We start from the raw sequence: 13,992 nt of genomic DNA on the forward strand, positions 1-13,992 counted from the left end.
AAAACATCAAATGCATATATCCTGAAGTTCAAATGTGTTTTGAAAGAAGTAATTATTCCATTGTCTAAATGCATTGAGAGCCCACTTGGTGAATCATCCCACAATCTAATGAGGCTTCACTAATCTCTAATGGACTCTATTTTCGGTGCAAAAAACATGGTTGAAAGCGCTTTTGAATTTACATAAACCTACTTTTCCTTCCAGTCTTTGCACAAACAATAAGACATTTGAGTTTCTATTGAATGTTTGTCTTCAAAAACTACATTTAGATTATAATCAAGTTAGGTTGTAGAGCATTTTATTGTTGCCTTTTTATTATGAAAAGTAAATACGCTTTATGTATTAAAGAAAAATGTACATTGTAGATCTTCTTGTAAAGATGAAGCTACATATTGTTGCCTCTCACATAAGAAATTAAAGGGTTGTCTTTGTTTATCCACTTATCTAAGATCAGTATATCATCCTTGAAACCCAGCAGAATACCAAACGGTCCAGTTGACTCCTACGAGATTGCTACTAATACGATGACAGATCCACCTCCATGTTTTACACCTGGCAAAAATGCTCAGCGTGTTGGACACGTTCTCTGGCTTTCAACATCATCACAAACTCAACTACAATGGATAGACACAAGGCATACTGTAGCTAATCCATTCCAACATTTTGGAACAATTTCCATTATTCACTATTGACTCAGCTGACTCAAGTGGTCATGTTACTGATGAGTGTTAATCCGTGTTATTTCATGGCCTCACTAAATTGTTATAACTTCAACTTCTACATTGGAACACTTGACACGTTTTGACCCTCAAAGCCTTCCGTCTCTGGCACACTAGTGAAAATTATAAATAATATAAAATATCAAATAATCAAAATACACTATTTATTTCTTCCACATAGTCCGGAGATCAGGAGGACCAGGGCTCGAGTCTCTGCTTGGTTATCTTTGTGTGCAGTTTGCATGTTCTCCCTCTGCGTGCATGGGTTTTCTCCATTTTTCCGGTTTCCTCCCACATTCCAAAAACATGCATGTAATGTAAATCGGCGACACCTATTGTGCATAGGTGTGAATTGTTGTTTTGTCTATATGTGCCAGGTTGTACCCCTCGCCTGAAGACAGCTGGGATAGGCTCCAGCATAACCCTGCGACCCTCATGTTGAATATAGGAAGTGAATAAATGTATTAGCCATGGACAGGGGGTAGAATTAAGCTGTGCTTCTTCCTACTTCTTTTCAGAGGTGGAGTTGTGAATTAAGTGCATGTTCGAAATAAATTAAAGCATACCATATTATTTTGTACTTGACTATGCTTAGTTTAGGCAAGAAAATACATAAAATTTTCTTAAATATGCACTTGACTAATAATAGGCATGATTTATGATTTGAGTGATGTATTTGGAAAAAAACATGATAGTGTGAAGCCAGAAAATTAGAACCATGATGTGGCAAGGAATTACTTTTTACATTTCTCCCCCGTATTTCACCTGATGAAAGTCCTGTTATTGCTATAAAGGTTTTCTTTTCCATGATAAATGCTTCATGGGAACACAAAAAGGGTGTAAGCAACATAATTTCACTGATCATTCTCATCATCATCATCATAATCAGGAAGTCCAATTAAGGAGCATGGAGCGTTGCACTGCCTGACAACAACACTGAAATACCGTTCGTGTCCTGAGATAATTTGCATTTTAAAGTTGCTTTTGAATTAAGCGCGCAATGGGAATAGTTTCATTGTAAATATCAGAAGATTGCACTACGCCCCCATTGGCTCAGGGAATCACGGAGCTGTTCTTATAAAGCGACCGCTCCTCTCGGAACTGCCTTTTCCCCCCACGCTGGAGACGTGGACCACTGGACCACTTCTGTACTCAAACTGATTGGAACAGAACCTTAAGGCAAACAGAAGGACCAACTGTGGGGTACTTCTGAAGGAGCGAATTCAACAAGTAGGTGCATCTGATGGCATGTGCAAGGCGACATTTTTGGAGTCACTTGTTGCAGTTTGTGTAAAAACAATGCGTACAGAGTTCATTTGAACATATTTTGCGCAGAATCTGTCTAAATGCAGAGGACGAATGTCTATATCTTTGCACATTCCATGACGTCTTTGTCAGATGCTTGAGTGTGTGGTAGTTAAGTCTGTGTTGTTTGGTATTTGTTTACCTTTTGATTACATCTACAATTGCTACTTTGGAAGCATGTGAAGTCCACAATGGTGTCTTTCAAACTAACAAATATATGCAATCATACCATACAATATTATTTAATTGCATATACATGTAACTGATTGCATCGTGGTAATGTAATGGTTTATTTGTTTAGGCTGTGTTTGTTTTTAATTACAGTGGAGGACATTACAATTTAACAATTCACATCTGAAGAGGAGTATGAAGAAGCAAAGCTCGTCTCATTCTACCCTTTATTCTTGTCTTATCAATTACTAATAGTTTTTTCACTTCCTGTGTTAAATAATAGATACATAATTGAATGATTAAACGTAAATACATTCATAAATACAGTAAATACATGTAGTGGACGTTCTTTTTTTGCTAATTTGCAATATTTTTTTATTATACTTTAATTCTATTGCTCATATTTGTTACATATTTTGAGGTTATTCATTATATGCATTTATTTGTATATAGCAGGTGCAACAATGAGAAAGACATCTTAATAGATTACTACATGCATAAATAAATACAAATAAGTTGTATATGCATCAATAATCATTAATGCATTAAGCATAGACAGGTCTTCTTTTGGTAGTTTGCAATATCGTTTTTTACTATAGTTTGTTTTGTTCCTTTTATTTGTTTTATGTACTTTGAAGATATAAATTATATTCATTTATTTGATATTTATATGTAGTATATATCAGCTATACCAATGAGTCAGACACCTGAGTAGATTGTTTATTTATTCATGAATTTGAGACAGAAAAATAGAGAAATAGAATTGATAGATAAAGAAAAGAATGACAGATGGATTGATATGGTTCAGACGGCTGTGTCTGTTTATTGATTCTTGTGTTAATGCAGAACAAGTGGGTTGAGGCATCAGAGTGGACATGTGGCTACTGGAGAAGCTCCGCAGCTCAATGGAGAGCAGTGGGACACACTTGCAGTCCCCACAGACCACTGAGGCCATTCCTGTTTCTGTGTACGCTAATGTGCTCACTCCGGAAAAAATTCCCGATTTCTTCATCCCCCCAAAACTTATCTGCTGCCCACCAGAAGAGTCGGAAACCCCCGACCCTCAATACTGCTCCGCCTTGCGACCGTCCTCCTCTGACCATGTCATCTGCATCCAGAGCCCCAGAGCTCGCAGCAGCAAAAACCCATGCAGTCCTCGCCTCTTTTCCCGTATGTCAGGGGACACACGCAGTCTCCAAAAGTCAGCCAACCGTCACATCATCCAGATAGAGAGTGCAGACGAGCCAACCACGGGAGTTTCGGATGGTTTAAACACCAACGCAGACCCCCAGTCGCAGACCGCAATGTCTCTGCCTTATGTCCCCAAGGCTCAGACCTCCTACGGCTTTTCCACCCTGATGGAATCCCCCCATACCCGTCGCAAGGAGAGCCTGTTCCACAGCAACCCAGGTAGCCCTCTTACCTCCCCAAACTCCCAAAGGCGCTCCCAAGCGGGGACTCATCTGGCCCCGGCGGATACGAATCTTTACCGTTACTTTAGTGGTGGAGAAAGTGATACCTGTTCCTCAGCAGAATCGTCACCCTTTAACTCTCCTCTGCTGTCCCGCTCGGCGTCTGTCCTGCGCTTCATCACACAGGAGACAAAGACCAAGGTAAGGACTTTTTTGTACTGTCAGAAATGAAACACAAAAATGCTAACACAAAAAACGTTTATATGAATTTCAAATTCAAAAGGAATATATATATCCCCACATTCAACATTTAAGTTTACTTTTCCATTCACTGAAGACGCGATTCTTGACATGACTGTTCACAAAGACACAAGATGGCAGCGAGACACCAAACAGACACCATCTTTTTGTTTTGGCATGTGTCATTTCTTGAATTCAATCGTGTTTCTCACCTGAATAACCCAAAATGGAGCCAAAGAAAGTTGCAAGTGCTAGTATTTTGATAAAGACACAGAGAAAGTATATAAAATTATTGAAATATCTCATGACAAAACAGTGAGATGGTGTCCCTGTGGTGCTGTGTATCGGCCACATTTTGTCTTTGGGAACAGCTACATCTTCAATGAAAGTAACCTTAAATGTTCATTTATCCCTTTCTTTCTTCATTTTTTCATTGTTTTATGCGTGTAAACGCATATGCATGTAAAAACGGTTCCAGTTGACATTTTGTTAGCAAGCTAAGGATTCTAACAGGACATTTTGTGATGAAAATACATTAAGAACACAGTTGAATTGACGTAGTGAATTAATAACACAAGAAACGAGCCATATTGCATGCTAACCGGAAAATGTATGCAATGCATGCAGTATATATAAAATAATATTAACACAAAACACATTTCTTGGATGGTGAACTTGTTGTCAGCAGTGCAATCATCATCATCAGTTATGTGTCTCCCTTAAACCATTCCCCCTTCAACCTGCGTTAACTAAGAATTTAACAATGCAATCCTATTGTAACAGGATTGTATCCTATTGACAGAATCCTATTGTAACTTTCTACTTTGGTCTTTTTTTAATAATAGTTTATCAATAGTTTGTGCTCGTCTTTTTCAAAGGTGTGGCACAACTTTTTTGCAGCTGTCCTAAAAACCAAACCAAACAAAAAAAACCCGGAGACCTCAAACACTCAGAAATACACTGTGCGCTTGAATACCTTACCATCGTATGGCGCAGTACTTGAAAAACAGAAGGAAGGAAACTTCAAAATACATTTTTTTTTGTCAGACCTCTTGACATCCCTATAGTTGCCTTTACACTCACTTACTCAATAATGTAGAAAATGTAATAGAAAATAAGACATAATATAGAGTCATACATGCTAGCACTGGGAGAGTTCTTTGTTTATTTTTTTTTTATTTTGGGGACTTGCTGCGGAGGCCATTGTCTCATCAATGTGACAGGATGATGTAACATAACTAACATGTAGTGACCAGTGTAAGAATACTACATACTACAATGTGTTTGAATGCATTTTTTGAGTGCCTTATTTCATTTATATAGTTCATTTAGTCACGTTATGCTTGAAAATGCTTACTTTGGGCCCAAAATACATAGATTTTGGTAAAGCATGCACACTTTTCTTGTGACAATAAGCAATCAGCAAGCAGTGAAGCTGCAAAATTCTCCCCGCCATGTGGTATTATACAAACGGGGGCATACAAAAACTGAGGTTCCACTGTATTATACACTGAAAAGGTACAATAATTACATGTTTGACCACAAGTCGTCATAGATTTGCTAGTCAACTTTTTAGACATGGCAAGGTAATTCGAAATAAAAAAAAGGCTAAAATCACTTCTATAAAACATAAAGTCAATTCCCGGATCCCAAGTGTTTGGGATCAGGCTGGGTGCTGTAGCATCAGTCAGGTCAGGCGTTTTCTGTCGTATTCACAATTTACCAATCCTCGTCTGTTTCTAGGTATCTCGTGCCAAACGCTCCTTGGCCCGCCACAGCTCGCTCTCCACTGATGAATGCAGCTCAGCCGACAACAGCCCCAACATGCAACGCCGCCGCATGCGATGCCCTACCTCTCCTGCCCTCCGTAGATGCAAAAGCAGCATATTGAGAGGTGCAGCATCTGACCCCTTACAGCGCGAGCATGTCATCAACCTTCACAAGGGGGGGACGCTCAGGCTGAGCACTCATTACGATCCAGAGGCAGCACGCCTGAGGGTGCGCGTGCTGACAGCAGAGGCCATTTTTGATCGGAAGACAGACCTTAAGAGCATCAACTGTTGTGTGGCACTCTATCTGAAACCCGGCAAGAAGCAGAAACAGAGAAGCACTATTATCAAGAATAGCAGAAATCCCGTGTTCAACGAGGACTTTTTCTTTGATTCGCTGCCTCAGGCACAAGTCAAGAGTCTGGCCATGAAGATTAAAGTAGTGAACAAGGGAACCAGTCTGAAGAGAGACGTGCTTCTCGGGGAACGACAAGTTATGCTCAGTGAGCTGCTGGCTGGCGTGTAGGGAAATCCCTGACAAGACTTTGGTGAAAAACAACCAGCCCCACATCTTCAGTGACCTGCAGTCACCCCACTCCTCAGATTTGATAGGTACTGGTGGAAGGAATCCTGGTGGAGTTGTATCTTGCACACAAAAAGCAAAACCAAAAAACAGTACAGTAATACTATCCAAGGCTCCATTACTTTGTTTGTAAAGGTTGCAATTTAGTGAAACCTTGTTTGTATATTTTTGGAAAGTGTCCTTTCCAGTGCGTTGTGATAGTCTTGTTTAACTGGGATTTGAATTCCTACAGTGATGCATAATGTTTATGTCTGGCCTTGGTGTGCATTTGAAATATACAGTTTGGTTTTGTAATCAGGATTTTATTTCCTCCTGAATGAAGCTGCTGTTAAGTGACTTGCTGCTGTTCAATCAGTCAATAAAATGCTCTATGTTCTAAGGCTGACTGTTTTTTTACGGCCGGTATAGTGCAGCTTTGCTTCACTGACTGGCATTATTTGATTTCCTCAAATATTTTTAGCTGAGGTTCCCAATGAGACACCAGACTGGAAGTCATTTGTGGGGCTTAATCTTGCTTATTTGCACACAATATTGTCTCTGTGTATTCAAACTCCCCGTTTAATTCCAGCCAAGACATTTTTGATTGAATTGTGCCTACCGATGAGCTCCAGCTATAGCGGTTATGAAGGGCAGAACGAAGTAAAATTGCTGTTTGTCTGCTCTCCCAAAACACAAGGAGGATAAGTGTGTTCAGGTTAAGTATGGATGCATTGTTCCATTTCGTGTTCAATATTAATATGACCCAAGGGAGGTCAATAAAAATATGAATCACAACTCTTCAGACTATGGCACAAAGAAAAGAAAGTATCTGATCACCCTCTACTGGTCAATGGATAGAACTATACGTTGATAACCATGAAGACAAAAATAGTAAACACTGTTCAGTGATTACTGACCATCTCTTGAACATGTATGACATCAGTGGCTTCATGACGCTGAAAGGGGAGACAATACATTCACTTAAATAATAATCGAAAGATTAGAAAACAAAGCATTGTTTAGAAAAATAAATAGAAAGCAATGAACCCTTTAAGGGTAATATTGAGAATGCTTATAAGAGGGGTCTCCAATTAAAATTTAATAAGGTCGATTAAAGCATTTTCAAAAAAAATCTACATTTTTCCCATTGAAAATAAATGGGAATTTTTTCAACCTTCCCCCATTCACACATTTCTCAACCAATTCCAACCATTCCACCAAGAAATCATGCCACTCTGCCATTTTTATCAGTAGTTTAGGCTAACGTTGGCATAGTAACATTTTAAGTTGTTTTTATAAGTAGAAACACTTTGTGCTATCATATTATCATAAGTGCCAGCATGCTAATGTAACCCGACTGTTTCACACTGCTCGCACAGAGGCTCGAACGCAGGCTCTTTGGGAGTTGAGCACGCTGACTGCTCGGCCAGAACCCAAACTGTCAGTCGGAAATACAGTGCAGCTCTTTAAGGTGTGAGTGAGGTTACCAACATACACTTGCACAGCCGCACTGGCTGGCATCCATTACACTAACTTCCAACATTAGCACAGCAGCATGTTCATGCATTTTCATTAACACTCAGCGCTATCATGCTAGGCTCTGCATGCTGACATTAGCATAGTAACATTTTAGCCATTTGGTTTCATGAGTAGAAATTTATATAAACACTTAGTGCTATCATGTTCGGTGTTAGTGCTATCATGCTAACATTAGCATAATAGCAAGTATTAACATGTGCACTCGCACTACCAATCAATAATGCTAGCTTGCTTTTTTGGTCTAAATACTATTACTAATACTATTTTCGACACTCATGCCTTTCCCGTTCATTTCTGTTTTTCCTTCAGTTCTTCATTCTGACTAAGCAGTCACATGCAATGTCTTATTTATTTATTTTATATAAAGATATGCAAAATTCAGGTCACATAAATTAGGCCAACACATAATACATACATACACATAAAGAATTAAAAAAAAAATACTTTAAAGGCACATTCGTGTGTTGACAGTCATAGTGAGCACTTCAAAGCGTTTGTAAACTGTTAAAGCTGCAGGCATGACGTCATTCGTTGGGGTGCGCTGTAAATAAATACCAAACGAAGCCATCAGCTGGTAGGTCATTTAATTCCACTGCAGTATGGGATATGTAGTTTAAAAGCGACGAAAAAGCCTACCAAAGCTAAAGAGTACAACTCCATCCCCCATAATGCCTTGTATCTATCGTAAACACAGACCTGTCATGCAACACAAACGCCATCTTGACAGCACCCTCAAAATGGAAGAAAGATGAGCGCTAGAACACAAACCCGAACTAAGGTCGCTTGTCCGAGCTTGTTAAAGCCACCTTTACCTGTTAGGTGGTAAACAAGTTGTTATGGGGTTGATGTCAAGTGAGGCAAAACGGAGCCTTTAACAATGGATATAACGACGGCGGTGTTCAATGCGGCCAGAGATGGTAAGCTGAAACTTATCCAGAAGTTGCTGAGCAACAAAACTCCCCAAGAGCTTGAAGCTTTAGCCGAGGAGAAAACACAGGGAGGCACCCCTCTCTTGGTTGCATCGAGATATGGACATTTAGAGGTTGTAGACTATCTCCTTGTACACTGTAAGGCCAATGTTGAACTCGGGGGCTCGGTGAACTTTGATGGCGAGACTATCGAAGGAGCCCCGCCGCTGTGGGCGGCTTCGGCAGCCGGCCACCTCCTAGTGGTTAAAACGCTTTTAAAACATGGCGCCTCTGTGAACAATGCAACACTAACTAACTCCACTCCGCTCCGGGCTGCCTGCTTCGATGGTCACTTGGAAATCGTCCGCTACCTGGTGGAGCATAGAGCTGACATGGAGGTGGCCAACAGGCACGGCCACACCTGCCTTATGATTTCTTGCTACAAGGGCCACAAGGAGATAGCTAAGTTCCTACTGGACCGTGGGGCTGATGTCAACCGCAAGAGTGTCAAAGGGAACACCGCCCTCCATGACTGTGCAGAGTCTGGGAGCCTGGACATCATGAAGATGTTGCTCAAGTGCAACGCCCGCATGGAGAGAGATGGTTATGGAATGACACCACTCCTAGCTGCAAGTGTTACAGGACACACCAACATTGTGGAGTATCTCGCCCACCAGCCCCGTACTTCCAGAGAAGAGCGAATCGATGCCCTTGAACTCCTTGGGGCCACCTTTGTAGACAAGAAGAGGGATCTGTTGGGAGCGATGAAGTACTGGAGACGTGCTATGGAGTTGAGGCAGCCAGGGGATAAAGCTGGCTGCTTGACCAAGCCCCCACCTGGGCCCCCCATTCCTGCCTATGGCTGTGCACAGGAGGTGAACAGTGCAGAGGAACTGGAGGCTCTGATCACAGACCCTGATGAGATGAGGATGCAGGCCTTGTTGGTTCGTGAGCGCATCCTGGGTCCATCTCACCCAGACACCTCGTATTACATCCGCTACAGAGGAGCTGTGTACGCTGACTCTGGGAATTTTGAAAGATGCATCAGCCTGTGGAAATACGCTTTAGATATGCAGCAGAGCAACCTGGACCCACTCAGCCCCATGACCGCCTCAAGTTTCCTGTCCTTTGCAGAGCTCTTCTCCTTTGTCCTACAAGACCGTGCAAAAGGCACCCTGTCCACACGCATCACCTTCCACGATTTGATGACAGTGTTGGGTAAAAGCGTGCGAGAGGTAGAGCGAGCTGTGGCGCAGAGGGACAACCCACCGGAGGCTCCTCAGTTCACCAAGGCACTCGCCATCATCCTCCACCTCATCTTTCTACTGGAGAAGCTGGAGTGCAACCCCGAGCAGGAGCACCAAAAGAAACACACGGTCTACCGCCTATTGAAGCTGAATCCTCGCGGCCGTTCCGGCTTCTCGCCGCTTCACATGGCTGTGGATAAGGAGACCACGTCCGTGGGACGCTACCCCGTCGGCCGCTTCCCCTCTCAGGTGGTGGCATCAGTGCTCCTGGAGTGCGGCGCTGATGTCGACTCAAGGGACTGTGAGAACAACACTCCACTGCACATCGCTGCCTGCAATGGCTGCCCAGAGATCATGGCGCTTCTCATGAAAGCCGGGGCTCACTTTGACGCCACCAATGCACAGAGGAAGACGGCCTATGAGCTGTTAGATGAGCACAATATTGGACACCCGGCTCTCTTCCCTCTCAACTACATCACTCTTCAGTGCCTGGCAGCTCGTGCAGTCGAAAAGAACAGGCTTCCTTACAGGGGACTCGTCTCTGAGGAGATGGAAGCTTTCATTGAGCTGCACTGACCTCCATCACTGACCCCTGACTATATTACTCTTTCTCTTGACCTCGTACGTCGCTTTGTCTTTTAAGCTCTGCTTGCTTCACTCGTGGAACCATGACAGTGGTACCTCGGTTTTCGTTATTTCGTTCCAAAAGGTCCAGCAAAAAAAATGTCATTTTTTCCTTAGGAAATAATGTAAATCTTTTACACATACCAAAATATTAACCATAAAAAAGAATAATTAAAATTCTGCATTCAGAAAACTATTAAAATTTAAATTATGATGAATGTAGTGGATAAATGAACATTTAACATCAAGGATTGTAGCTGGTGAAGGAGATGGGAGAGAATGGATGGAATGCACACCAACAACCGCTTCTCGACATCTTTGTTCGTTGGTGATATCAGTTTCAATTACACCTTGCGCACTTTCACAATATCAGCTTCCTTGAATATTTTTTTGCCAGGATGTCCAACGGATTTGTGTAACAACTCATTTTATTCTTCCAAATGAGTGTGCCTTACTGGATATCTTAGTATTGTGTAATTACTGCGAAATTTGATGTTGGGTCTGTGATCCAAGGTGGTTTAAATAAGCAAGCAATCTTTATTAAAACCACAAGATTGAACATACCAATACGTAAAAATACAACAGTTTGTTAAAGGACTATTATTTTCTATTCTACATGTAATATTGTACGATAATTGAGACTATGAACCAAGAACCACCAAGGAAAAATATTAGCAGAAAACGGGGGCATTCGAAAACTGAGGTTTGACTGTACTTTGATCCCACCATAGTTCAGCATTTAGAATCAACACCTTCCAAAAGTTACAGTATGCTTGTATTTAGTTGTATGTAGTAACCAACAACATCAGGTCATATATGATGCATGAAAAACACAATTTGATGTGATTGCTTGTCCAAAGCATTCACCATGGATGATTCAACAAACCCAACCAGCCCTGCTTGCTTGTATTTCTTGTTGCTGGTTGGTTGACATGTTTTGTCTGCTTGGGAATTGGTTAAGGGTACTGTGCCAAATATCAACAAAAGGACTTTTTGTTTCCTTTGTGATGAGAAGCCACTATTCTAACTTTGATATAGACCCAAAGCTTCAAAGTTACTTTTGAGACAGGGGATTCCTCAGGTTATTTTGAGAGACTACATTTAAATTTTTACACTGATATCAGGCTGTCAAGTTACTGAAGCAAAGTATCACTGTGAACAAATTGGACTTAATGTTACTTCTCATTTGCTTCTTTGACATCGGAGATGCTTTGTAGACAATTAATTTACATCTTCTGATTCCAAATGTTTCTCTGAAATGCCTTAACGTCCAAATCATACATGTGGCCATCCAAAAACACGAAGACATTTTACAACTTCTTCTCAAAATCCACTTTTGGAATTGATGGCTTCGTGGCCACTCGCATCTTAGTCTTACTTTAGATAGTTTCTCTTTTGTGTGGTGTTGAATATTTGCTATGTGTTTATGTTGTAAGCACCACCACATTAAATACAGATGCTTGAAATGGACAACTTACATTCAGGCTTTGAAGTGTCATTGTCTTCCACTTTCTCTGCTGGTTTGTTTCAGCTGTTTTTTTTTCATTTTGTGTGTGTGTGTGTGGCAGCAGGAAAATGGTTGTGCTCGTCGCACAACATTCATTCATTCATTTTCTACCGCTTAAACTCATGAGGGTTGCGGGCGTGCTGAAGCCTATCCCAGCTGTTTTCGGGTGATAAGCGGGGTACACCCTGGACTGGTCGCCAGCCAATCACAGGGCACAAATAGACAAACAACCTTTCACACTCACATGAGTCGCCAATTAACCTAACATGCAGGTTTTTGGAAATGTGGTAGGAAACAGGAGTACCCGGAGAAAACCCACGCATGCAAACTCCGCACAGAGATGGCAGATGGTGGAATTGAACTCGGGTCTCCTAGCTGTGTGGCCTGTGCACTAACCACTTATCCGTAGGACAACATCATATGGCCAAAATGTTTGGCTTATCAGAACATTAGAAACTCATTTCAAGTGCGTGTCATAGCTTTACCAAAAAGCTTCAGCCTGCTCACTTAAACTGTGGGCATACAGAAATAAAGAATAACAGAAACATGATCTTTGTAAGTCGTGTGCTCACAGTATAAATAGAGTGGAAAGAGTTTCACTGCTGCAGGGTAGCTGGAGAGACGGGGTGTTTGCTCTTCTAATTTTAGGGATCTTTTGCCCTCGAATCAACTCTGAAAATGGGAATAGTGTCACACTTGTCACTCAGGCAGGTCACGGGTTGACTGGTGACGTAGATGCCTATTACTGACTAAGGATGAACAACACTGTCAACTCATTTGGTCCAGAAAGTTAAAAAGCGTGTTAATCTTTTTTTTTAATAAATTGCCATCGTGGTTGTTCAGGTAAATAGTCCGTGTGTCCTGTTGGCACCAGATGGTGTACACGCTTTTGTTAAAACACATGACCTCTGACACTCCCTGGAGTGAATACCAGGTGGTTGTGCTCATCATGACATTTAGACAGTGTTAAAATATTAATTACACCCCTTCTATGAAACATTGTAATTTAAGTGTCAGTGAAATGTAGGTATAACATTTGTCCACTAGATGTCGCACTCATCAAAGCATTATACTTAGCCATGCCTTATTCCAAACAATAGGCTCATCATACAGTATATCACATTACAATTGGCTCAGTTAATATTTTTCCTCACTCAAAGCAAGATGACGTGTTTTTTTAAACAGAACAATCACTTGTACTAGAGTATGATTTTTGTCTGTATTTAGACGTGACTGTGATGTACAAAGCCTTTAATACTGATTGTCACAACTTGTCTGTAGCTTTTTTTCTGGTGACCTATATTCAACCCTCACCCTCAAATAAGCAGAGATAGCTTTTTTTGTCACCCCGAAATTATATTTTAGGCTAAACCATTAACAATTAATGCGTTTGTGTTTAATTAAAAACTAATAAAATTATATGGTGCTACAACAGCTCTTCCAAATGTATTATTTTTGAAATCAGTATTTTCTAAACAGCAGCTGCTTGGTTAAATTAGAAGTAATGATTTCCTAAATGATGTGGTAAAACATCATACACAGCCCAACATAGTAGTGTGTCTTTTATGTAATGACTGTAACAACAATGGCAAAATCCAAAATAGTTTGTGCAAAAATCATTTTTATAGTTTTACAATTCTAATTTTACATGCTGAAATTGGAAATGCATATAAATGATAAATTAATATTCATGGTTACCTTTTTTGAATGCATGGTCGTTACCAAAGATGCCTTTGGAATTGTTTTATGCATACACATTTTGTGCTTCTATATGATGTATATTAGCTGAAAATTTTCAATTCTAATCAACTTAATAAAAATGGATGGTATTTAGAGAATTTAATTGATTTGAAAGTGCACAAAACATTTTAAAAAGCATACTTAGTGTATTTAAGTACATTTAACATGGGTTTGAATTAATTAAAATGTTTGTAAAACCTACTAATTGAGCAGTTACATAATATAATTTTTGACTATGCTTAAAAATTA

The 13,992-nt window shown here is 40.6% G+C and overlaps 2 protein-coding genes across 2 annotated transcripts; both read left to right on the forward strand.

The window, feature by feature from the left end:
- Positions 1–1,671: 1,671 nt before the first annotated feature.
- On the forward strand, positions 1,672–6,560 carry LOC131125746 (C2 calcium-dependent domain-containing protein 4C-like). Its single transcript, XM_058067583.1, has 3 exons — positions 1,672–1,949; positions 3,042–3,808; positions 5,591–6,560. Exons 2-3 carry the CDS (start codon positions 3,071–3,073, stop codon positions 6,140–6,142), a joined length of 1,290 nt encoding a protein of 429 aa, XP_057923566.1. The 5' UTR covers positions 1,672–1,949; positions 3,042–3,070; the 3' UTR covers positions 6,143–6,560.
- A 1,793-nt stretch (positions 6,561–8,353) lies between these two features.
- fem1a (fem-1 homolog a) lies at positions 8,354–11,063 on the forward strand. The gene has a single exon (XM_058068822.1). The coding sequence runs from the start codon at positions 8,595–8,597 to the stop codon at positions 10,446–10,448; it is 1,854 nt and encodes a 617-aa protein (XP_057924805.1). The 5' UTR covers positions 8,354–8,594; the 3' UTR covers positions 10,449–11,063.
- The last annotated feature ends 2,929 nt before the right edge of the window (positions 11,064–13,992 follow it).

The sequence above is a fragment of the Doryrhamphus excisus genome, chromosome 3 (assembly GCF_030265055.1).
Source record: "Doryrhamphus excisus isolate RoL2022-K1 chromosome 3, RoL_Dexc_1.0, whole genome shotgun sequence".
NCBI classification, from domain to species: Eukaryota; Metazoa; Chordata; class Actinopteri; order Syngnathiformes; family Syngnathidae; genus Doryrhamphus; species Doryrhamphus excisus.

Excerpts from the sequence above, each read along its gene's own strand:
- LOC131125746 (XM_058067583.1), top strand. The coding sequence starts at position 3,071 with ATGTGGCTACTGGAGAAGCTCCGCAGCTCAATGGAGAGCAGTGGGACA. Across the intron at positions 3,809-5,590 it reads CACAGGAGACAAAGACCAAG|GTATCTCGTGCCAAACGCTC; the intron begins GTAAGGACTTTT and ends GTCTGTTTCTAG.
- fem1a (XM_058068822.1), top strand. The coding sequence starts at position 8,595 with ATGGATATAACGACGGCGGTGTTCAATGCGGCCAGAGATGGTAAGCTG.